Source organism: Pleurodeles waltl, chromosome 1_1 (genome assembly GCF_031143425.1).
Source record: "Pleurodeles waltl isolate 20211129_DDA chromosome 1_1, aPleWal1.hap1.20221129, whole genome shotgun sequence".
NCBI classification, from domain to species: domain Eukaryota; kingdom Metazoa; phylum Chordata; class Amphibia; order Caudata; family Salamandridae; genus Pleurodeles; species Pleurodeles waltl.
In genome coordinates, this window is record NC_090436.1 from 449,056,593 (window position 1) to 449,082,820 (window position 26,228).

Sequence of the window (26,228 nt, forward strand, 5' to 3'; positions counted from 1 at the left end):
TATTTTCATCTGTGCACTGTATAGTTTTAATAGTACATGTAATGGTCATTTCAATTACAAATGTGTTGTCTGTAATAGCAGTGTGCTGCCACACCATGAATACTCCAATTTATCAGGGGTGTAGCTTCAGTGGAGTGTTTGGGGTGTCACACCCTCCTAATAAATGTATTTTCTGGTGCATAGTTGGGTACAGGTGTTTTCAGATGGGTTCAGTGATGTCTGTCAGAGTTCACCAGGGCAATTTACATACATACAGAAAAAAATTCTCTCTCCACCTCTCAGTTTTGAAAGTCTTCAAAAATGTTGGTTATTTGACAAAATATGGTGTTTTCTCTCGGTACCCTCATCAATCCACATTTCTCTCCCTTGCACTGCCTCTTAAACCCCTCTCAGGTACCATGGATGTCCTATAATGTAGTTTAAAATTATATGTCAGCGTGGATGATGGAAAATCTGAAGCTCACACCTACCAAGTCGCACTGGCCAAGCTATGCCCCTGCACTGTACGCCACTCCACTGTACTCTACTCTTCACCACTCTACACCATTGCACTCTACTCTACACCACTCCATGCCACAGCACTCTGCACGCCACTGCACTCTGCACTCTACATAATTTCAAGCTAGGCCACACCAATCTACTCTGTATAACTCCACTCTACAACACTGCACTGTACGCCACTGTACACCACTGCACTCTGTGCCAATACGTTCTAAGGCAATGCATTTTACTCTGTAACACTCAGCTGTACACCCCTGCACTCATTCTAAGCCAATCTACGGTATGCCACTCATCTACTTGCACTACTGTACTCTGTGCGACTGCATTCGACAGCACCAAACTTTATGCCATTACACTCTATGCCACTCTTAAGTATGGCACAGCGCTCTACCCTGCACCACTCCCCTCTCCTTCACTCTTCCCTGCACCACTCCACTCTGTGCCCCTGCACTCTACGCCACTGTACTCCACTCTATGCCACTCCACTTTATGTCACTCTACTCTGCACTACTGCAGCCTGCCAGTGCACACCCAACAACTGCACTATACACCACTGCACTCTACTCTGCACCACTGTGCTCTAAGCCACTATACTCTGACACTCTACAACACTGCTCTCTCCGCCACTGAACTCTGTGCCACTCTGCTATACACTAAAGCACTCTGTGCCAATGTGCTCTATCTCTCTCCACTCTGCATCACTGTGCACTCTGCCTCTCTTCTCTGTATTCTACGCGTCTGCGCTCTATGCACTCTACTCTGCACCACTCCACACAACTGCACTCTACTGTGCACCACTTTTATCTACGCCACTGCATTCTACAACACTGTGTTTTATGCCGCTGAAATCTGTCATTCCACTCTACGCCACTGCACTCTGCATCACTTACTCTGTAACACTCTACACCCATGCACTCTACACCACTACAGTCTACTCTATGCCACTCCATACCTCTGCATTCTACTCTACTCTGCAGCACTTTACTCTATGCCACTGTATTCTAAGCCACTGCAATCTATGCCACTGCATTCTATTCTGCACCACTGTACTCAACACCACTCTACTTTACACCACTCTATACCAATGCAATCTATGCCAATACACAGTACGCTGCTCTACACCACAGCACTTTACATTGCAGAACTGCACTCTGCGACACTCTACTCTGCAGTACTGCATTTTATGCCAATGCACTGTTTGCCACTCCACTGTAGTCTGCATCATTCGACTCTGCACCACTGCGCTCATCAGCACTCCACTCTATGCTACTCTGCACCACTCTATGCCACTCTACTCTGCACCACCCTACCCCACTGTACTCTGTGCCACTTTAATTTGCGCCATTACACTCTGCTCCGCTATACACTATGCCACTATACTCTACACCACTCCACTTGTCACCACTGCGCTCTACTGTGCAACAGTAAACTATGCCACTGCATTCTGACACTGCACTGTGTGCCGCTGAATTCTGTCTCTACATTGTATGCCACTGCACTGTACACTACTACACTCTGCAACACACTATGCCAGTGTACTCTACACCAGTCCTCTGTACACAACTCCACACCACTGCATTCTACTCTACTCAGTAGCACTCTACTCTAGGCCACTGCATTCCAAGCCACTGCACACTATGCAAGTGCACTCTTCTCTGCACCAATGTCCTCAACACCACTGCTCTCTACTTAACACCACCTACTCTACACCAATGCACTCTACATCAGTCTACACCACGGCACTCTACAACACTGTACTCTGCAGCACTGCACTCTATGCCACTCATCTCTACGCCACTCCACTCTACATCACTTCACTCCAATATGCTCTTCAGCACTCCACTCTATGCTTTTATATTTTACTCTGCACCTCTTTACGCCACTCTGCTCTGCACCACCTTATGTCTCTGCACCCTGTGCCACTCTAATCTGTGCCATTACACTGTACGGCACTATACTCTACTCTACTATATGCCACTCCACGCCACTGCACTCTACCATGTAACAGTCTAATCTGTCTCTGCATTCTACAACGCAGCACTGTATGGCGCTGAATTTTTTGTTGCTACACTGTACTCCACTGCACTCTACATCATTATACTCTGCAACATTCTATGCCAATGTATTTTACACCAGTTTTCCATACTCTTCGCCACTGCACTGTACGCCACTCTAAGCGAGTCCACTCTGTGCATCTCCAATACATGACACTCTATGCTATTCCACAACAATCTACTCCACTCTTTGCCATTCCACTCTGACACTCCACCCCACTTTTAGCCATGCTGAACTGCAGCCACTCTGGTGTACAACATGGCTTAAACACATTGGCAAAGCCAGTAGCTCTTGCATAGGCGAGACCTATTGCTTTGCCAATGCTTAATTTTTTTAGTTCTCAATATTACTCTGAAGAAATGGCTTTTTTAAAGTGAAGGCTTGTATTCCACTGACTCCTTGAGGTACTGTTAATGCCAAAAAAATAGGATTACGTTCCACAAGAGGAACTTTATTCCTGCTTTATGAATCAGTTTGAATGGCGCTCGCATAAGCTTCCACATTTCATAAGGCTATATTAAGATAGCAAACCACTGGGGACTTTCTAATCAGTGTAAAACACATAAACAGGCCTTTACTCTGTAACACTCAACTCTATGCCCCTGCAATCTATGCCAATCTCTATTGTACTCTGCACCACTGAATTCTGTGCCACTCTCTATGCCACTTTATGCAACTGCAGTCTATGCCACCTCATTCTAGGCCAATGATACTCAACGTACGGCCCAAGGGCCACATACGGCTTTCCTGATCTTTACATGCTGCTCCCTGGTCAACACCAAAACCAGGCTGCTGTTTACTCAACTCAGCACTAACATTCACAAATATGTTAAATAAACGGGCATGCATTATTTTATAGGTTAACTAAACTAAAGGAAAATAAGTAAAGAAGGTGTTGTGCGCCATTTAAGTTTAGGCGACCTTCATTTGTGAAGTCATCTTTCATCAAAATTCAAAACGTGTATTTCATTGGCATGCAGAACCTTTTCATCTTAGTGCATCAGACTATATCAGTGCATTGAGAAGTATTTGTTTAAAGTGATATTTTCCCAACATGATTTTATAGGCATTCATGCTTCCCCTTTGCCCGACAACAATGCCAATAGTGAACTAAGAGTCAGGTTATTTGTGTACATCCTTTGGATGGCCTGGGTTGCTGTCCTATATAAATAACATTGTAATTTATTAAACCAAAGACAGGGGAATGGTTTGAACAGCACTCCTTTTTGAAGTAATGTATTTTGTGGTCCTCTTATATGTGATAATGTAGATAAATGAGAGAAAGTGAAATAAAACAACTGCCTAGGATCACACAATTTGAGCAAGTGGAGAAGCCAAAATTTATCCAGGTTTTTATGGTTTCACATTATGCAATGCAGCCACTAGATGTACCTGCTTCATGTCCCTTACACCCACCTTACCGCCCCTCGACCTCCACACTGCTGGCATTAATGCGGCCCTTGGTTTCATCACATACCACACTTTTTGGCCCCTGGGAAAATGTTTGTGAGTACCTATGCTCTAGTCTGAAACAATCTACTCTATGCCACCGCACTCCATACCACTCTATTTTTAACCACTGCACTCTCCACCAATGCCCTCTACATAACGGCACTCAGTCACTGCACTCTGCACTGTACTCTGCGCCACTGCTCCCTACGCCACACTACTTAATCAATCATTCAATCAGTGATTTCTAAAGCACGGCTAGTCACCCGTAGGGTTTCAAGGCTACTCCACACCCCTGCACTCTGAAACTTTACTCTGCAACACTGCACTCTCTGCCACTCTACTCTGCACTACTCCACTCTATGCTACTTCACTCTTCACCAGTGTACTCTTTGCCACTGCACTATACAGCATAATCCTCTACTCTGCACCACTCTGTGCTACTCTACAACACTCTATGCCACTCAATTCTGTTCTGCATCGCTACCCTCTGTATCGCTCAATTCTACGCCACTCCACTCTATGCCAGTCTACTGTACGCCAGTGCATTCAAAGATGCTGCAACCTATGCCACTCTACTCTACACCACTCTACTCTGTGCCACTCTACTCTATCACTGCACTTTGCACCACTGCACTCTCCACCACTGCTCTCTGCTATGCACCACTGTAATCTATGCCATTGCACTCTTCGTCAATGCACTTGACACCAGTTCACTGTACTCTATGCCACACCAGTGCATGCCACTCTATGAGACTCCACACTATGGCCCTCATTACAACATTGGAGGTAACTAGTGCCTACTGCCACGGTGATGGCCGCCAACATACTGCTGCCGTGGCTACCAGCCGTCTACGTGTATCATGAGCGCCAACGGTATACTGCCAGAATGCCGGCGGAACACCGCCGACGGTCATGGCAGCAGACGGCGGTAAGGCGGCGCTGCTGACAGCAACACCGCCACGCCAGCAAAACACTGCTGACCATATCATGACCAATGATACGGCCTGGCGGTGTTTTGCTGGCTGATGCTGCTGCTGACAGCAGCACCGCAGACCGTCTCCAGCCGGAGGACCCCCTGCAAGCAGGTAAGTCGGGTTCTCCGACCGGAGAGGGGGGTGGGGTATGTTGTGTGTATGTGAGGTGTGTATGTTTTGGAATGCGTGCATGCGGTTGTGAGTCGCATTGAATGCATGCATGAATGAGTGATTGTGAGTGTTGTGTGTTGGGAATGCATGTGTGAGACAAGGTATGTTGGTGTGTGGGTATGTATGTATGTGTGCATGTGTGGGTGGCATGCGTGTGTGTATGTGTGTATATGGGTGCGCGTGCGGTGTGTATATGTACAGGGAGAGGGAAGGTGGGGGAGGACTCGGGGGAGGGGGCGGGTGAGTCCCCCATCAGTGCCAGGGAAGGGATTCCCTGGAACTGACAGTGCCTACCGCCGTGGTTTTCGTGGCAGTAAGTTTGGCACGAAAACCATGGTGGTCTGCCGGGTCGTAATCCTGAGGGTGGGATTGTGACGACTGCCGGGCTGGAGACCGAAGTCTCCAGCCCAGTGGCCGTTACCACCCTGGCGGTCGGCGTGCTAAGGTGGCGGTCTTTGATGGCGGTTACCGCCAGGGATATAATCTCATTTTATTTTACCGTCTGCCTTTTGGCGATATTAACGCTGCTTTAACACTGACGCCTGGGTTGTAATGAGGGCCTATGTCACTCCAGTACACAACACTCTGCCACTCCACTCTACAACACTCATTTCCACTCTTCACCATTCCACTCTGACAATTACACCACTCTCCTTTACGTTACTAACTTTTAGCCATGCTGGTGTACAAGATGGCTAAAACACAATTGCAAAGCCAATCGCTCTTGCATAGACGAGACCTACTGGCTTTGCCAGTGCTTGTTTGTATTTGTTGATGTGGTGTGTATTGCTGGACTGCTTTACTGGTTGATTATTCTGCTGGGGCAATTGTGTTTCAGTATGCATCTACTGGATGCTGTCACCATGATAGTAAGAAGACGTCCCAGCCTTTTCTGGTGCATTTTTCTGAGGAAATGGTACTGGGTGTATATTAAGTGCTTTCTTCAGAGTGGCTCATGAACATGTTGGTCTAGCCACCTAGTATGACTGGGTGCTGGGTGTGTTGGAGTGCTGGCTGGCACTCTAATGTGTATGAGTGTGTGGTACAGTGTGTGTTCCTTGTGGGGATGTGTATGTTGCTTTTGGAAGATGGAAAATGTGTAAGAGTGTTTTGTGCTATTTGGTTTAGTAATGTGATGTCTGGGACATTGTGTATGAGTGTAGTTGTGATGAGAGGTTTTATTTTGAAGCCTGGTAATTGAATTTTGAGTTGAGGAGATACAGGTTAAACTTTCCATTTTTGGTGTGCCTTGAATATGTAGATGTAAGTATGACAGCAAAAACCTTTGTCAAAGGAAGCATGTGAGGTCAGTGCACAGGCTATTGCCTGACTGGGCTTTCATGAATACATGTCCTGTGTGCATACATGATGTATGGGGTTACTGTGAGTGTGCAGGCATGTGGTGGTATGACCTCTTGTCAGAGGAGGTTGCAAGATTTGCACGTCTGTGACAGTTGTGCAGTTGTAGTCACGGCGTAGTTGTTGTCTTGTTTCTTTGTATCACATGAAGTGTGGGGAGCCTCATGTCTCGACTCATCTCAAAGTTTCTGTGACTGCAGTTTGTTGTCTTAATGCATCTGCATAGGTTTTGGAAAGGTTAGCACAGATGGGGGTCCGTAAAGCCACCTCAAGGGAATCCGCTACTGCTTAGAAAATTAAATAATATTAACAGATTAATAAAGTGTATATAAATAAAGTGGCTACATGTGCAATTGAACATTTTGAAATGTACTGTAAATGTCAAGGAATTTGAAATTAGAGGCTAAAAATTAAATTTATATCCACAGTGCACGTGCATCTGACAGAATATTGTATGTACGATGTGAGGCTTCAATTACATTTTGAAAAGCTCCAACCTTCCTATTGAATTGATTTTTTTATTTTATTTTAGTTTTTACTTATATTTGTTTACAAATTAAATAAAATGTGTTATAATTTGTGTATGTGTTTGATGAATGTTTGTTTTTATATTTTTGTGTATTGTTATGCGGTTCGAATATTCAACAGTGTTCAAACCAGGGCCCCTGCCTTCCATTAGAGACTCAGTGGGGGGGTGGGATGTCCCCCAGATTCCAATAATGATTCAGTGGGGGGGGGGGGGGGGAGGCCTAGGTTCCAGTAATAATAAGGTGGGAGGTCCACAGAAGTCAAAAGATTGGGAACCACTGGTTTTGCAGATTGTTTTTGAGTGAATGTGTAACCTAGAATTGGTGGAGATTCAGTGATTGTCAAAAATTGTCCCTGTACTTATGTGAAAAGGGAATAGCTGTTTGGTTTGTATTTGTAAGAGAGGAAGATGTGTAGTGTCTTGTATGTCCCCATTCCCTGTATATCTGAGCTGGGGTCTGGAATACTGAGAGTGATAGAATGGTGTTGTATGCTGTGAAGTGGCAGCGCTAGGAAATAGGGATTGTTGTAGGGAGAATATAATCCTGTGGTAACCTACCTTGTGTGAGTGTAACCTAAGGGACTAACACGGAACAAAAGTTTACTCCCTTCTTGAATGGCTCCTGACTTTTGTATGAAGACCCTCCCCTTCAAATGCAAAACAGCAACATGAAAAATTGTTAGTTGTAATTGTTGATTGTTATGCAGAGTATAACCATTCAATGAGATACAAGAAAGGGCACCCAAGCTAGTGCTGTGACTGGAGCCAGACTGAATTACTCCAGTGCATTATGTATTACCCTTTAAAAACGGGGATGCCATATATCATCCATGTTATGTTTCCAGTCTAGCAACACGTTTAGTGTGTGACTACTGCACTTGTGAGAACTCCGTTCCATTGCAAGTGTTTTTTACTCAGTCTACTGAGACAGAAACTGGTGTTTTCAGTGCTATATAAAACATGCAATAAATTGATAATGTAAGTCTAAATTTGCTATCTATGCCCTTGAATTAATTTCAGTTCTAAAATTCAGGAAGGGCACTTGTGGCGAGAACATCCTTCGCTGTGCCAATAGCTAAAAGCTGTACAATGATTACTTTTGGAACTGCACCAAAAGCCCAGTCTTAATCCTTTCACAAAAAAGGCAGATTCTTCTGTTTTGCAAGTTGTACATTTGTGAATCCTTCTAACAAAACTTACATGCAAAAGTTGGAATGCTGCACAAAAAATCAGGTGCCAAAATAGTCCTTCCATAAGCATTACCATTTGTGTCTATATTTCTGCATTAATCAGTGCATATGGTTCAATATAAGACTGTGTCGCTATTTTATAAAATAAAGTTACCTTCAGTTGATATGAGACACTATATGATTGTTATTGCAGGAGCATCCTCTTCTTGGGCAGCCTTTCTTTACTCTTCATCCCTGCCGGACTAATGAATTCATGACTCCGATATTATCCACTTCACGGAAGGAAAAAAGGTAAGCGTTTCATTAAAGCCTTAGAGTCCGGATGTCTTATTTATCAACTTTATTTTTTATGGGAGTTTATATATCGCAACCATCACCGCTTAGGATCTCTTGGCACTTCTTTTTTAGCTTTCTTTGGAGAAGAATAGACTAACTTGCATTACTCTACAAAGAACAATGTTTTAAGGCCTTTCTGAACTGTAGATGCCGAGTCTGGACTGTGATTTCTGAGGGAATCAGTTCCTACAGAGTAACTACTTGAGTTCTAAACCCACCCCAGTTTGTTTTTGAAACGAGGGACAGCAAAGTTTTTCTTAAGGGGGATCAATGGTTTCTTGCAGGGATGTGTATTTTGAATTTGCAGGATAAAGAATGTGGAGCAGACTCATGGAAGATATTAAACATCAGACAAACTGACTTATAGACAGTATGCTTCCTTACTGGAAGTCAGTTCAGCTGCCATAAATATTCTGACTCAGAGTCAAAGTTAAAGTTCACCCTGACTAATGCATTTTGATTTGATTTTACAGCCGGTTCAGGGGTTTTGAGGAAGGCCTAAGTAGGCTGAATAGTCTTGGACAAACTCATTGGCAATCATAATCTTCTGGTAGAATGAAAGAAAATGCTTGATGTGGCACATGGTGCGGATTTGAAAAAGCAAAACTTGGTGATGGTAGTAACTTGTTTTACCAGGTTCGGTTGGGTATCTGCATGAACTCCCAAATTGTGTGCTGATGTCATGGGAGAAGGAACAATTGCCTAGACTAGCTGGCTATAGATAAGTTTCACAAAAAACTATATTATTGAAAACTGGTTGAATTTGAATGTCAGATTTTGTAGGGTTTATGGCATAAAGATTATTTTATTCATGCTGCAATGGATGATACTAATGCTAGGAGATGAGATAAGAGGTTCTTGGGGGTCATCTTAAAAGTTGATGACAATTTGTGTGTCGTCCTAATAAAAATAAACATTTGCATTAAACAGTTTTAAGAAATATGGCTAATGGTTGGATATAAAAATGAAACAAGTGGAAACAGAGCTGATCATTAGGTGTGCTGGAGCATCTTAAGTATGCTCTAAACGAGGTCGACAAACCTTTTCACCCAGCTGGAGGTAAGAGCTACAAAAATATTTTCATTTATAGTATGACCAATGTGGCCATACAAGGAAAACCCAAGTCCGAAATTAAAGTTAAAGTGGTTTATTACAAGCTAGTAGGATCAAGCTATAAAAATACAGAATCACTATTGGATGACCCAGGTTGTGGAAGAATCAAAGCTTAATCAACAGTAAATATATTAAACATTCTCTGTAAGCCACACAGAATAACGAAAACAAAATTTGGTTGTCTCTGCATACACGCTGACCAGCTCTCCTCAGCAAGAAGACACTTAAATTACATCTAGGTTAGATAAATAACCAAGGGAAAATCCTTACTGGAAGAAGTCACTAACTGGTGTGCTGGACTATCAGATCTGCTACAAAAAATAAAAAGGAAAATAGGACAAAAAGAATTTGGGAAAATGACATCTCGGCCAAATAGAGACTAACCAAGGTTGACAAAAATAAAGTAAAAATCGAAAGTGCCATCATTTAGAAGCTTGGTCAAGTGCGGTCTTATTTGGGTCAGAAAATCTAAATCCTTTCTATCAGCATCTTAGGAAGGTGAGAATCAAGGACATTGAGGTATAAACCTCTTAGAATCCATTAGAGTCCAAGCACAAGTCATCTGCAAAGTTACAAGGTGCAAAGGGCTCAAGAAGTGTCTCTGGTAGGCAGCAAAGGAAAATGAGAAGAGTGTCGTGTGGCAAAGCAAATCGAAGAGTGCACCCAAATCCGAGAGGGAACGGTAAATTAAAGTCCAAAGTAAGTTCTGATTCTTCAAATTGTCCATGGTAAGAGGATCGAAAGATTCCACTGTCCAATGAAAGTCCATCACATGATGGTCATCTACAACTTTAGGAGAGATTCCCATTACCAACATGGAAAAGCCATCCATCTTTCCTTCCTGTACAAAATTGAAACAATTGTATATCATCTATGTCCATAGTTCCTCTATGACCCGGATTCAAGGTTACATTCTCAAGCTCTCTATACGTAAAACAGTAGGACATCTTTTTCCTAGCCAACATTCTATGGGAACAAATTCTGAAAGAAATGACATTTTAGCAAAAGGAAAAACAGCTTCCTCATGTTTCTGCAAAGTCAGAGGCCTAGCAAATCACTATGGCTACACTAAGCAAATAATCCTTCAATTGAAATGAAGCAAATAAACGTAAAACGTATGATCTTTCATTGGTAACTCTCATTGTAAATTCATGTTACAGTCAATTTGTAAAGAAAAATAACTTGTAAAATCATTTTAATGAGTATAACAGAACTGCAGTAGTCAATCATTAGAATATGATTCCAGCATTACCATTAAGAAATTTATTATCGTTTTAGAAAAATCTGTTCCTTAACATCATAAAGTATTAGGTGAAAGCAACTCCGACTGTGTCTAGAGACACAACGTTCAGATATATTCAATACAATTATGTTCACAGAACATACCTCACTCCACATAGACTCAGGGTGATAAATGGGGAAGAACCCAGGGATTGCCCCAGATGTCAGACGGCGGACCCGGACTTTGGTCACATGGTCTGGGGCTGCCCCACCATACAGAGGGGTTGGATGGAAGTGCTGGAGGACCTACGGGGAACTTTGGGGACACGACTAGAACCAGACCCTCCACTATGCCTGTTGGGTTTACATGGCAGACTCGCATCCAAGAAAGTGGTAAATAGGATCCAGGACCTTGCCCTGATCCTGTACAGGCGCGCATTGCATTGGCCTGGAAATCCCAGACAGGTCCGCGGATGGAGGATTGGAGGAAAGATGTATCAAGATGGGCTCAGGCCGAACAGCAGGCACCGCAGGGAGAAGAGGCACGGGGATACGGGCAAGACCTATAGCCCCGCTGTGGACAGAAATAATAGAGGCTTGGGAAAACCGGATGCGGAGGGGACATCAGACAGTGATGAAACAACGGCGCTGGGGAAGGAGAATGAGGAGATAGATGATGGGACAGGAGGGGGCGAGAAGACAGCAGATCGTGGAACAGGCGCCAGTGGAATAACCCAGCCCCCATGGTTGTTGACAATTCCCAGAGCAGGATGAATGATGCTACTGCTCGCGGGTAGTAGAGAGACCCATATTTGTAGTGCAGGTGGACCCCAGTGAAGGGGGATAAAACCTATAAATGAAGTAGAGGTAGGAAGACGTTTGAGGTGACCATGCCACCGGACCGAACTAGATATATTGGCAGGAACCAATTCTAAGGTGCCATATTGCAATAACCTGCACACAGTTTGTTTTCCCTTTTTCTTTTCCTTTTTTTCTTTTTTTTTTTCTTTTCCTTCTCGTTGCTTTTTCTCTTTATTTTGCCATTTCCTTTTTTCTGTTTTAGGGAATTGCTTTAATTCTTCATTGAGACTAAGTTAGCTCAGAGATTAATTGGGTACACAAATTGCGCAGATGTAAGTTGAAAACGAGAATAAGTGGGAAGTGTCGATGTTCTGTACATGTGATTGACCTCAGTGGTGACCTATGGAATAGCGCCATAACGTATTCTGTGCATTTACTCTGTATAAAACAAGTGTGATTACACAGCAAGTAAAGAAGAACACACGCATGTATTTATGACTGCTGCCTTCTAAGAAAAACCAATAAACAAAGTAAAAAAAAAAAAACTTATTAGATGAAATCAAAATGAATGCTTATCGTAAGATTAACAGTGCTCTACCACATCATATTAAATGGGCAATCCACAGTGACTGAACTTCAATATAGGCTTTCAGTGAACCACTTTACATTTAAACTGTTAGACATTAATGCATTTAAATGAAAGTATGGTCACGTTCAGATCAACATTGTGATGCCAAAGTAGCAACCATATCGCTGCTGCATCAGGTGACACCCCAACAATCGGGAATGGAGATGCAATGGGTGTTGCCATTTAAGGTTGTCGGGATCTGTCAGAGAGGAATGATTCCAACCAGGCAAGTGCTTTAGCTTCAACCTTTAATGTTTTAAGCAGGCTAAGGAGTATTTGATGATAGACGGTGTCAAACATGGCAGATATACTAGACCCTGATAACCCTACCACCTACAAGTCTATCTTTGTCAAGAACGCCAAGATCAGGCTATGACCGTCATTACAGAGAAGACCAGGCTATGGCTGTTATTACAAGACTAGGTCAGGGAACTCAAAGATAGGGTTTCCCTAGCATGTGAACTCTTCAATCCCTCGCAGGTGTATATTGCTGCCTCACTAGCAACATTAAGGACCTGTTATTCACTGTGTAGAAGCAAGTAAAGGATCCACCTTCTATTTGGACTACAGGGTCCAGAGTAACTGGGAGGGGGCCATCTTAGGCATGGTTCAGATATAAAACAAAGGCTTTACCCATCATGTGCTCAGTCTAGAGTGTTCTCAGTGTGTGTGGACCAGGTTTGGAGCACTTGTGAAGACAATTCCTAGAAGAAAGGATGGGGGCATGAATTATTCACCCAGAATGCATGGTCGCCTTCAGGTTACGGTAGGTACACTGATGCATGAAGGAACAATTAAGAATTATTTGATTCAGGGGGTCTTCTTACTGTGATACATTAGAAAAGGCTTCTAAGCAACTTTTCGCAATATTAAACTAATAAGAGAAAAGGAGAAAGCTCAAACATATTTTGGCAATAAGGTAATGGGCAAATACATAATGAATACTTAGTGGTGTATACATTTGATGTGTTGAATTAATCACTTTTTTTTGCATAATCATGGTAAAAAGACAACAATACCTAAACTGTGAACTTTGGCAAGAAAACAAAACTCTTCATCCAAAGAAAGACTACTGAAACCTAGACTGGAAAATGTTGTTGCTGTAAAAACCAGTATGGTCATTTTCAACATATGCTTTGAGCCGCTTGGTGCTCTGCTAACAGAAATCAGCGTCATGATTCACTAATTCTATTTCAACTATACACATCTCTCCATGAAGGTACCAGCTCTCTCATCTAAAGAAAGTCAAACCATTTCTTTCAGAAAGCAACATCGAAACTGCACACTCTCACATCTGGATGGTGGTAAATGCCTTATTCCATGCCCGCCCAGATTCCACAGTCACCCCTTAGGGGCATCCTACATGCTGCAGCACGTCTGATCAAGAGCCTAAAGAAATACGATGCTTCACTCCCACACTGATGAAACTCTATTGGCTCCCTTTGCTGGCCAGCACCATCTTCAAAACCAGCTACATCATTTACAAACCCATCACAACCAGTACTGCTGCTCCTCTTACGGATAGGCTCATCATTTCTGGTGGATCACAGCACACCCGCAGCCAGGGCACTATCATACTACACACTATGAAGTGTAAAAAAAAGAAGACAACAGGCCTTTTCCACCTATGCACCCAGGATCTCTAATTGGAATTGTAAGTGTATTTGTATAGCACTTACTACCCGTGACGAGGCGTTGAAGCACTGTTCGGCAAGTAACAGGCTACTCTGGAATCCAAAGGATTAGTGGTGGATTAGTAAAGGAAAATATAAGTTGTTAATTTGAGCTGTGGACATGTGGGTCTGTTCGTTTTACTGAATAGGATAAAGTGGGGATAGAGGAGGGAAGAGACTAGATAGTGTCATAAAATAATTTATAAATAAGTATTTATATATTTTTTTGTCCATAAGTAATATATACATTTGTTAAGCAGAGCTAAATAATATCTGTATATTTTTAAACTATAAGTGCTATATAAATATTAGTACAAAAAATGCACATATCTAAACACAATACATGTGCATATGTGTTTGAGTGTGGTGGTCAAGTAGGAAAGAGCCAGCTCTTGAATAGTTTTCTGAAGATACTTATCTGTGGCTCTTATTTATTATTTTATTTTTTTGCGATTTGATATAGCACTAACTCAAACCAAAGGTATTGGAGCGATTTACATTAGCACCAGTTACGTTGCATAGGGACACATTCATTTTTTGGTAGGCACAGAGAGATTAAGGGGGTCATTCTGACCTCGGCGGTAAAAGCCGCTTACCGCCGGTCAGAAGACCGCCACAATACCGCCGCGGCCGCGGTCAGCCGCCACGGTCATTCTGACCCACAACTGCCAAACCTCCAAAAATCCGACCTCCATTGCAGTCCGCCACATCAGCGGCCCGCGCTAAACTGGAGATGACCAAACCTCCACCGCCACGCCAACAGAAATACGCCCATGCCATTACGATCCACAAATCCACGCGGCGGTCTTTCAAACGCGGTAGTCTATTGGCGGTACACACCGCCGCGGTCAAAATACCCACACCTTTACAAAACACTACCACATTGGACAATTTGAAATACACACACCTGATACACATACAAACAACACTCCCACACATCCAATACAATATAAAACACACACCCACATCACCCACAAACCCCTACGACCAAAAATCAGAGACGAAGGAGAGAGAGACACATCAGAGAATAGAGAGCCAGACACACAGAGGCACACTACAACATCACACACACCACATAGTAGCACAAAGCACCACACACCAACACACTCATCACCACATACACCACCCCACACCTCATCCACACCACCCCATGGCACCACAAAGACACCCACGCTTTACGGACCAAAAACTCAGGGTGATGGTGGAGGAAATCCTAAGAGTGGAACCCCAGCTCTTCGGCTCACAGGTGCAGCACACCACCATAGCAAGGAAGGCGGAGCTATGGCAGCGGATCGTGGACAGGGTCAACGCGGTGGGACAGCATCCCAGAAATAGGGACGACATCCGCAAACGATGGAACGACCTACGGGGGAAGGTGCGCTCGATGGTGTCGCGACACAACATCGCGGTGCAGAAGACTGGCGGAGGACCCCCACCCACCCCACCAGAATTCACAGCATGGGAGCAAGAAGTATTAAACATCCTGCATCCTGAGGGCCTCGCTGGAGTACCCGGAGGAATGGACTCTGGTAAGTCCTATCTCATATACTTCATCCCCCCCACCCCACCAGCATGCCAACCCACACCCCCACCCTCACCCCCAACCCACCATCACACATCATCCCTGAGAATGTATCCCTAGCACAACCCACCCAACCCCTCACCAACCCTTGCATGCCACCACAAACATTGGACACCCATTACCTAAGCATGACCACTGCACATACCCATCCCCCCCACAAACCACCCTCACAACACCACCCACAAGGGAATGCCTGCACTGGGGGACAAGGGCACCCATAATTCGCATGCTTTTTCACACACAGAAACAATAACCATACTCTCTCACCCCATGCAGGACCCGAACGCCAACACACCGGTCAGGAGGGTCCTCAAATGTCCATCCCACCCCCGGAACAGGCCCCCAGTGAGGACAGCAGCTCTGGCGACCTGGAACCTGATGACCAGCCCGGACCATCGGGGACCTCTGGGCAGTGGGTTCCCCAAACACAGACACAGGCCACAGCAGACCCAAACCCCCCTGGGAACAACAGCACAGCTCCCACCCAGCGGGCCCATGCCTCTGTCTCTAGGACATGTCAAGCAGCGGTGTGTCTGCCACTACAGGGCACCCAGGCTAACCCAACACCCCAACAACAACAGGGACCTGGGGGCAGTGGTAGTGGGCACACCGTCCAGGGGACAGAGGCCCAGGCAAACAGGGCAACTCGGAGGGCTGCCGTGCGACAGGGGGGGGGGAGGAGAGGCCCAGGGAACCCACTCTCCAAGAGGCCCTCACTACCATCATGGGAGCATACCACCACTCCCAAGAGACGATGGCGACGGTACTGGCCAGGTTCACCGAGATCCAGGCACAGCAGGAAGAACGCTACATGGGGTTCAGCAACCAACTCACCACCATCGCTACCGCCATGGGGAGCATGGTCCAGGCCCTCAACAGGATAGAAGACACGTTGCGGGACCATGTGGCACCACACAGGGCCACTGTCACTAGCCAGGAACAGCCTACCACCTCCGCCGGCGCTAGTGGACAGGAGGCCCACACACAACGACAGGCCACAAGAACCCCACCTCCTGCTGAAGAACAACCACCCCGCAAGAGGAGCCTAAGACCCCAAAAAAAACCAGAGTAGCATGCCAAGACCACCGCCAGCATGAGATACCCCCAGAAGTCATCCCACTGTCCCACATTGCCACCCTGTCCAAACTCAAACAGCCCCTGCTCCATCCTTCCACAGGCATATGGACAATAGACCTGTCAGACTGAGAACTGGACTCTGCCATGGACATCACTCCACCCCCCCCCCCCATCACCGTCATCATATAATGTACCATTATCTAAGCACACAAAATAAAACAATTATTGCACAGAAAACCGTTTGGAGTCATGCTGTATTCTCAAAAAATCGTACAACACATAACAGTTCACAATATGTGATGTCAGTTAGTGATGACAACATACCAATGTCAATACGCTGTAGTACATGGCCAAACCAAGCAGAAGTCGGGCTATGAGTCATTAAGCACTGAGAAGGGAAGGGAAAAAGAATATGTTATTTAAAAGAGCTGGGGGGAAATACATAAAGTTGAGATGCATGAGGCTCTAAGTAACTGGGAAATGGCGTGGCTGAATCTTACCTGTGTGCTACTGAAAATACTGTTGTATGACAGCTTCCCTGTTGTCTGTTTCCTCACCGTCGTCTTACTCCTCTTCACTCTCCACAGGCTCCACGGCTTCTACGACACCACCATCTGGACCATCCTCCTGCAGGAAAGGCACCTGGCGTCGCAAAGCCAGGTTGTGAAGCATACAGCAGGCCACGATGATGTGGCACACCTTCTTTGGTGAGTACATTAGGGATCCACCTGTCATATGCAGGCACCTAAACCTGGCCTTCAGGAGGCCGAAGGTCCTTTCAATGACCCTCCTAGTACGCCCATGGGCCTCATTGTACCGTTCCTCAGCCCTGGTCCTGGGATTCCTCACTGGGGTCAATAGCCATGGCAGGTTGGGGTAACCAGAGTCACAGATTAGCCACACACGCTGTCTCTGTAGCTGTTCCATCACATAGGGGACGCTGCTATTACGCATAACATACGCGTCATGCACTGACCCAGGGAACTTGGCATTTACATGGGAGATGTACTGGTCTGCCAAACAGACAACCTGCACATTCATAGAATGGTAATTTTTCCTATTTCTGTACACCTGTTCATCGTCATTTGGGGGTACTAATGCCACATGGGTCCCATCAATGGCACCAATGATGTTGGGGATATGTCCAAGGGCATAGAAATCACCCTTCACTGTGGCCAAATCACCCTCTTCTGTGAATATGATGTAGCTCCTCATGAGTTTCATCAGGGCAGACAACACTCTGGACAGAATCTTTGAAAACATAGGCTGAGACATTCCAGATGACATGGCCACTGTTGTCTGGAATGAGCCACTTGCAAAGAAATGGAGGACTGATAGAACCTGCACTAGAGGGGGAATTCCTGTGGGTTGGCGGATGGGTGACATCAGGTCTGGCTCCAGCTGGGCACACAGTTCATGTATAGTGGCTCGGTCAAGTCGGTATCGGAGTATTATATGGCGTTCTTCCATTGTCGACAGGTCAACCAGTGGCCGGTACACAGGAGGATTCCTCCTTCTCCTCGCAAGTCCCTGTGGACGGTGCCTAGGAAGGACAACATGGAGCACTGAGTCAATCAACTCACAGGTACGTACAACACAGCTTGCACAGTACATGAAAATGTTTTGACTGCTATGTTTGTATGTGTGCAAATGCAAGGCCTAGGCCTGTGTGACGCAGTAGAATTTAAGCCATGTGGGCCCTTGAAATGGCGGCTGCCTGACCTCTAAACTGGGACAATGGGATGTGAGGTCAATGCGCTGGCGTGGAACACCGTGGCGGTAGGCGGTCGAAGACCGCTGTACGAAGTCGCATTGGTTAACATTGAACCCTATGGGATTCAGGAGCCAATGACGATGTGCGCCGGCGGTCGCGGTACGCACCGCCGCGGGCGTGACCGCCATTTTCTAACTGCTTAATCACTCGAGACCTGATCATCCACAGGAGAGGACCAATACTGCAAGTGCTGCTGTGAACTCGGTCTGGAAGTGACAATGGCTGCTGCGACTGGGGAAAGGGCCCCTGCCTTCACGTCTGAAGAGTTGGAGAAACTCGTGGACGGGGTCCTCCCCCAGTATGCGCTACTCTACGGTCCTCCAGACCAACAGGTGAGTACACTGAGTGCACATTGAATGGGTAATGCCTGTGTGGAGTGGGGTGGCTGTCAGTTGGTGGGGTGGGGAGAAAATGAGGAATGCAACGCACGACTGATGAGAGTATGGGCCACATGGCAAGGGTGGGGAGGGGGGGCATGTACTCCAAACATGCAGAAATGTGACGTTTTCTCTTTCCCACCCTGTACATGTCAAACAGGTGAGCGCCCATCAGAAAATCGATATTTGGCGTGCCATCGCCAAGGAAGTCCGGGCCCTGGGGGTCTACACCAGACGGGGCACCCACTGTCTGAAGAGGTGGGAGGACATCCGCAGCGGAACCCGAAAGACCGCCGAGTCACTGCTGGGGATGGCCTCCCGACCTAGGAGGGGTGCCAGTCGTACCCTGACCCCCCTGATGTCCCGGATCCTGGCGGTGGCCTACCCTGATTTGGATGGGCGCTTGAGGACATCACAGCAGACACAAGGGGGTGAGTATCAGCACATTCTCCTATCTATACGCGCAGTGGAGGCGTCTGGGTGGGGGAGGAGGGCTGTGGGTGACAGTAGGCCAGGGCACTTTCTGTAGTGTAGTCCCCTCCCTTAGACATGGCCCTGTGCCCCCGCCCACCACCTCTGTAGGGTGCCAAGTGCAGCTATCCATGGTCCAACATCACCCATGAGCGCGTCTGTTGTCCCTCGACCTGTTGGCCTAGTCAGAAGTACAGAGTAGTGTACCCCAAGTTCGCGGCTTAGTGCATGAGGCACCTGTGTCTGTCCTCTCCGCCAAGGCTATTGACAAGGCATGCACTCAACTTTGTTTTCTTTCTCCCCCCACCCTTATTCTTTGTTTCTTGTGCATTAGCATCATCAGGCGGAGGAGAATTGGCGTCGGAGCACGAGGGAGCTGCAGGTCACAAGGCCCCGGTGGGCACTGACACAGACACCGAGGGCACCAGTGATCCGGAGGGCGAGGGGAGCACCACAACGGGGGCCGGTGGAGACACCAGCGACACGGACACGTCCTCGTTTGGAGCTCCCTAGCGGGGGCGGAAACATCTGTGCCCCCAGCAACAACAGGTACAGCCGCCACCCAGCGCACCAGCACCGCCCTCTCAGCAGCCCCTCCGTCTTCGCTCCGTGCCCGTTCGCCCAGGAAGGCGCGCGTCTCCTTCGCCCCAGGCACCTCAGCCCCTGCCTCTGTTACCCCTGCTGCCCTCAGTGTGGAGCTCATTGACCTCGTGAGGACGCTCATTGTTGGGCAGACTACCCTTTTGAATGCCATCCAGGGGGTGCAAAGGGAGGTGCAACAGAGCAATGCCTACCTGGAGGGCATTCATTCGGGTCAGGCTGCCCATCAACGAGCTTTCACTTCTCTGGCCTCAGCACTGACGGCAGCCATTGTCCCTGTCTCCAGTCTCCCTCTTCTAACTGCCTCCAGCCTTTCTCTGTCTCCTGTTCCTCAGCCTATCCCATCCACACCATCTGACCAGCCTGCACACACCTCAACACCCAAGGCCAGCTCATCCAAACATAAGCACCACAGAACACACAAGCATTCACCCAAGCAACACCCAGTTGCAGACATACCAACAGTCACTACCACCTCTGTGTCCCCCTCCTCCTCGTCTCCCTCCTCCCTCCCTGTGACGTCTACACTCACACCTGCATGCACACCAACATCAGCCAGTTCTTCCATCACCAGCACACCCTCCACTACAGTCCTCACATGTGCAGTCACCACCCCCACTGCCATGTACACGTCCCCTGTGTGCTCTCCCACTGTGTCTGTCACCCCCTCTTCCAAGACACATAAACGCAGGCAGACACCCAAACAACAGCCAACCACCTCACGACAGCCTACGTCTCAGTCACCTGCACCCAAGGACAGCACACCTGACTCTCCTACAACCACATCCTCTTCCTCCACTTCTATCTCCACTACTCCTACCCTTTACCCTGGCTCAAAGAAATATTACCTCACAAATGTTGACCTCTTTCCCTCCCCTGACCCACCCCCTCCATCTGGGAAAAGTCCCAAAGGCACCTCAGCCACCACCAGCGCAGCTTCCAAGGTACAAGTGGTGCATGGAATATGGAGTCCACCCTTTGGCGGCAGTGACACTTCACTGAGCAGCAAGGGGACTGGCAGCCCCCCCCAGGCAAGAGGACCCGGAAAGTGAAGGGCCGCCGTGAGCGGACTGAGACGGCTGCCCCCAAGGAGGTGACTCAGGCCACTTCACCTGCCACAACAGCCAGGGGAGGCAAGGGCCCGAGAGCCCCATCTAAGGAGCGGAAGGGCAGCAGGGTGGAGAGGCCAGCCAGCAGGAGCGCGGAGCAGGAGGGTCCCACACGCCACATCCCGGCTGCAAGGGACGACACCAAAGGGCCCAGGACTCCGTCTCCGAAGGGGCCTGACACTGCACGTTCGGAGGGCGAGTGAGCAGGTTGTCCAGGCCAGGTCTGACTCCCTACACTGACTGGAAGAGCACCGCTGAAGAGGGCCCCGCCGTGAAGACAAGCACCGCTGAACAGGGCCCCGCCGTGCAGAAGAGCACCGCTGAAGAGGGCCCCGCCGTGAAGACAAGCACCGCTGAACAGGGCCCCGCCGTGCAGAAAAGCACCGCTGAACAGGGCCCCGCCGTGCAGAAGAGCACCGCTGAACAGGGCCCCGCCGTGAAGACAAGCACCGCTGAACAGGGCCCCGCCGTGAAGACAAGCACCGCTGAACAGGGCCCCGCCGTGCAGAAGAGCACCGCTGAAGAGGGCCCCGCCGTGAAGACAAGCACCGCTGAAGAGGGCCCCGCCGTGAAGACAAGCACCGCTGAAGAGGGCCCCGCCGTCAAGACAAGCACCGCTGAAGAGGGCCCCGCCGTGCAGAAGAGCACCGCTGAAGAGGGCCCCGCCGTGCAGAAGAGCACCGCTGAACAGGGCCCCGCCGTGCAGAAGAGCACCGCTGAACAGGGCCCCGCCGTGCAGAAGAGCACCGCTGAACAGGGCCCCGCCGTGCAGAAGAGCACCGCTGAACAGGGCCCCGCCGTGCAGAAGAGCACCGCTGAACAGGGCCCCGCCGTGCAGAAGAGCACCGCTGAACAGGGCCCCGCCGTGCAGAAGAGCACCGCTGAAGAGGGCCCCGCCGTGAAGACAAGCACCGCTGAACATGGCCCCGCCGTGCAGAAGAGCACCGCTGAACAGGGCCCCGCTGTGCAGAAGAGCACCGCTGAAGAGGGCCCCGCCGTGAAGACAAGCACCGCTGAACAGGGCCCCGCCGTCTCAAGCACCGCTGCGCTGGGCCCTTCCTGTCAAGCACCGCTCCGCTGGGCCCTTCCTGTCAAGCACCGCTCCGCTGGGCCCCGCCGTCTCAAGCACCGCTCCGCTGGGCCCCGCCGTCTCAAGCACCGCTCCGCTGGGCCCTTCCTGTCAAGCACCGCTCCGCTGGGCCCCGCCGTCTGAAGCACCGCTCCGCTGGGCCCCGCCGTCTGAAGCACCGCTCCGCTGGGCCCCGCCGTCTGAAGCACCGCTCCGCTGGGCCCCGCCGTCTGAAGCACCGCTCCGCTGGGCCCTTCCTGTCAAGCACCGCCCCGCTGGGCCCTTCCTGTCAAGCACCGCTCCGCTGGGCCCTTCCTGTCAAGCACCGCTCCGCTGGGCCCTTCCTGTCAAGCACCGCTCCGCTGGGCCCTTCCTGTCAAGCACCGCTCCGCTGGGCCCCGCCGTCTCAAGCACCGCTCCGCTGGGCCCTTCCTGTCAAGCACCGCTCCGCTGGGCCCTTCCTGTCAAGCACCGCTCCGCTGGGCCCTTCCTGTCAAGCACCGCTCCGCTGGGCCCTTCCTGTCAAGCACCGCTCCGCTGGGCCCTTCCTGTCAAGCACCGCTCCGCTGGGCCCTTCCTGTCAAGCACCGCTCCGCTGGGCCCTTCCTGTCAAGCACCGCTCCGCTGGGCCCTTCCTGTCAAGCACCGCTCTGCTGGGCCCTTCCTGTCAAGCACCGCTCCGCTGGGCCCCGCCGTCTCAAGCACCGCTCCGCTGGGCCCTTCCTGTCAAGCACCGCTGAACAGGGCCCCGCCGTCTCAAGCACCGCTGTGCTGGGCCCTTCCTGTCAAGCACCGCTCCGCTGGGCCCTTCCTGTCAAGCACCGCTCCGCTGGGCCCTTCCTGTCAAGCACCGCTCTGCTGGGCCCTTCCTGTCAAGCACCGCTCCGCTGGGCCCCGCCGTCTCAAGCACCGCTCCGCTGGGCCCTTCCTGTCAAGCACCGCTGAACAGGGCCCCGCCGTCTCAAGCACCGCTGTGCTGGGCCCTTCCTGTCAAGCACCGCTCCGCTGGGCCCTTCCTGTCAAGCACCGCTCCGCTGGGCCCTTCCTGTCAAGCACCGCTCCGCTGGGCCCTTCCTGTCAAGCACCGCTCCGCTGGGCCCCGCCGTCTCAAGCACCGCTCCGCTGGGCCCTTCCTGTCAGGCACTGTTCAGGGTTCACTGTGCCCACCATGCATCGTCCTTGTCCAGTGGGGACATTTATCCACCTGATGGACTGTGGCTTTGCACACCCCAGGATGGCACAGTGGGCAAGCCGCCCACTGTAGAGACTTGAGAGACTGTGGCTTTGCACTCCCCAGGATGGCACAGTGGGCAACCCACCCACTGTAGAGACTTGAGAGACTGTGGCTTTGCACTCCCCAGGATGGCACAGTGGGCAACCCACCCACTGTAGAGACTTGAGAGACTGTGGCTTTGCACTCCCCAGGATGGCACAGTGGGCATTGTGGGCCCATCGTGGATCTGGCGTCGTGGACTCATGTGGCTGTGGTGCCCCCCCCTTCCCTTCCCCCTGAGGTGCCTGTAGTTTTGTCACCAGATGCCCCTGCAGTGTTCTCTCCAAAGGACTCAGGTCTCCTGTGTGGGCTTTGCCCTGGTTTCGCTACACTTTGGCCCACGGACATGATGGATTCGTAAGATGTGCAGGACTACTTGCTTCAGTTATCCACTGCTGTGTAAATAATTTGTTTATCAGAAGAAAGTTTTGATGGTTGATAATACTTTTCTGAGACTATTTAGTTCATAAATATTTATTCTCAATTTGGTTATGTGATTGTATTTTTTACGGGTGTTTGGGTGGTGTCACTGTGACTTGTTGCTCTGCATTGGTGTGTACATCTTGGGGGGGGGTGGGGGTCGCATATGTGTGTGCCCGTAACCTTTCCTCCTCCCCCCCTCCCGTGTGTCGTAGGTGCAGTACTCACCGTTGACGTCTGCGGCGGAGTTCGTACTCGTGGTAGATGAGCAGGTAGACGAGAGCAGGTATGATGTTCAATTCGGGTTCCATGCTGTCCTCCGTCCTCGTGGAGTGCGTAGAGGTGAGCGTTTTCCCGTTCGTAGTCTGTTTCCGCCGTGTTTTTATCGGCGGTGCTCCCGCCCCGGAAAAGGTGGCGGATTGGTGAGTTGTGATAGGGTGGGCGGTACATTGTCTGCCGCCTGCCTGTTGGCGGTGACCGCCGCGCTGTTTGTTTGTCCCGCCGTGGCGGTCGGAGTGTTAAGTTGGCGGTCTCTGTTGGCGGTTCCCACCAGGGTCAGAATTCCATTTTTCGGACCGCCAGCCTGTTGGCGGGTTGGCCGCCGCTTTATCACCGACCGCCAGGGTCAGAATGACCCCCTAAGTGATTTGCCCAGAATCACAGGATTTTGAGCCCTTGGCAAGACTCAAACCTGGATCCTGGCAGCTCTGGTCGTTACTCTTATGTTTGAGGGTGATGAATTCCATAGTTTAGCTGCTTGAAGAGAGAAAGATGGTCCACCCATATTTCTTTTCCTGTATGCTAGTGTTTTAAAGTGAGGTGCCAATCTGGAGCACAGGCTCCTTTGTTGTATGTATTTTGTAAATTTGTTCCTGATAAAAAGTGGACCGGTTACATGTATTGCTTTGTGGTTGATACAAAGAAGCTTGGAGGTGGATCTTCCGGCAACTGGTAACCAATATAGGACCCTCAAGACAGGGGAGGAGATGTAGGCTTATGGCTTCTTTATATGTAGGAGTAGTCTGTGTCAGGATTTGGAACCAGCGCAGTCGCAAACCATGGTGCAGTTCCAACAATGGCCCCCACAAAGATCTCCTAAAAAGGGTACGCGCCTGTTGTGCCATCTCATACTACAGATCGCGCTCTTCCCGCCATCCATGTGGTAAGTTTAATCTGCCTGGAGGCAGTACTCGATGGTGGCTACATTGCCCCCATTCTAAAGCGTTATCATTCACTGGGACTTCAATTCCCAGAAGCCTTCAGCGATAGCCATTTTTTTAGGGTGTGGCTGCTCTGTAAATACCAGCCACACCCAGGTTCCAGTACTTACTATTTTGGAACCTTCCTTGTGGGTAAGATCCTCGCTGATTTCTCTCTTCCGACCGAACCAAGGATTCCTGTTTTAGCGAGTTGGACAAACTCGCTCCCGGTGAGTTCATTCCGACGGGGCTTCCCCCGCCGGCCTTTCCAAGTTCCTTGTTGAATAGTGATAATTTGTTTCCGCTCCTCCTATGATCTTCGGAGACGAGCGGCTTGTTATTACTTAGTTTCCGCTTCTCCTTTGGTTCTGGAGATTAGCGGCTTCAGTGGATATCACAAGTATCGAAGCTATTTTAACTTTGTTTCGTTATTATTCCTCTGCAACTATTCTGTGATAATTTTCATTGTAAGGTTGGGATATTAACCATTTACTAACGAACTCACAATTTTGAGAGTGTGTGTGTGTTATTTTTAGGGAAATTCTACGCTATTGTTGAATTCTTATTGAATGTTCTTTTTGCACATTAAGAAGATCGTGAATTATTCCAAAAGAAATCCGAATGTTATTTTGTGGCTGAGTTACTGATTTGATTTCTGCTCAAGAAAGAATTGTATTACTCCTTTTGATCTTCTGCCATACGCTCTTGGCAATGGAGTTTGATGATTATAATTCACAGTAATTGTTTTGGTCTGGAGTGCCATTATTTGGATTTTTGTCCATCTCTAGGGAATTTTTATTTTTGAGTTGGTGTTGCCGGGAGGTTGGCCCTTGATTAGTGATGCACAGATCCAGAGGAATTGGGCCGTGACAGAATAGTAAGCCTATGATTGTTACATTCCTCTTGGTCTGTGCGGGTGCTGGTCAAGATGGCCACCTTGGACACTGTAATGCAAGCTATCACACAATTACAAAAGGAATTACAGGACTCCAAAAACACTACAGCAGCTTTAGTTACAAAAGTGACACAATTACAAGCTAAAGTTGAAGGTACAGGAACCACACCTCAGCCATGTTCACCCTCTCGTCCCAGTGATATCTCGATGAATGTTCCTACGCAAATTCCCCTCGCAGCTCCTGAAAGGTTTTCCGGAGACCCCTCTAAAGTACAAATCTTCCTTACTCAGGTGGAGTTACATTTCACTTGTTCGTCCAGCCGCTTTTCCAGATTCACAATCCAGGATCGCCTTCCTTATTTCATATCTGACGGGCGAT

General features: G+C 48.7%; 1 protein-coding gene across 5 annotated transcripts in view; it reads left to right on the plus strand.

The window, feature by feature from the left end:
- ATG10 (autophagy related 10) overlaps nt 1-26,228 on the plus strand; it is a 718,554-nt gene that overhangs the window by 651,964 nt on the left and 40,362 nt on the right. For all 5 annotated transcript variants that reach the window (XM_069224673.1, XM_069224700.1, XM_069224710.1 and 2 more), the window contains one exon: nt 8,425-8,522. In XM_069224673.1, coding sequence (XP_069080774.1) covers nt 8,425-8,522 — 98 coding nt within the window. The remainder of the gene's footprint in view (nt 1-8,424; nt 8,523-26,228) is intronic.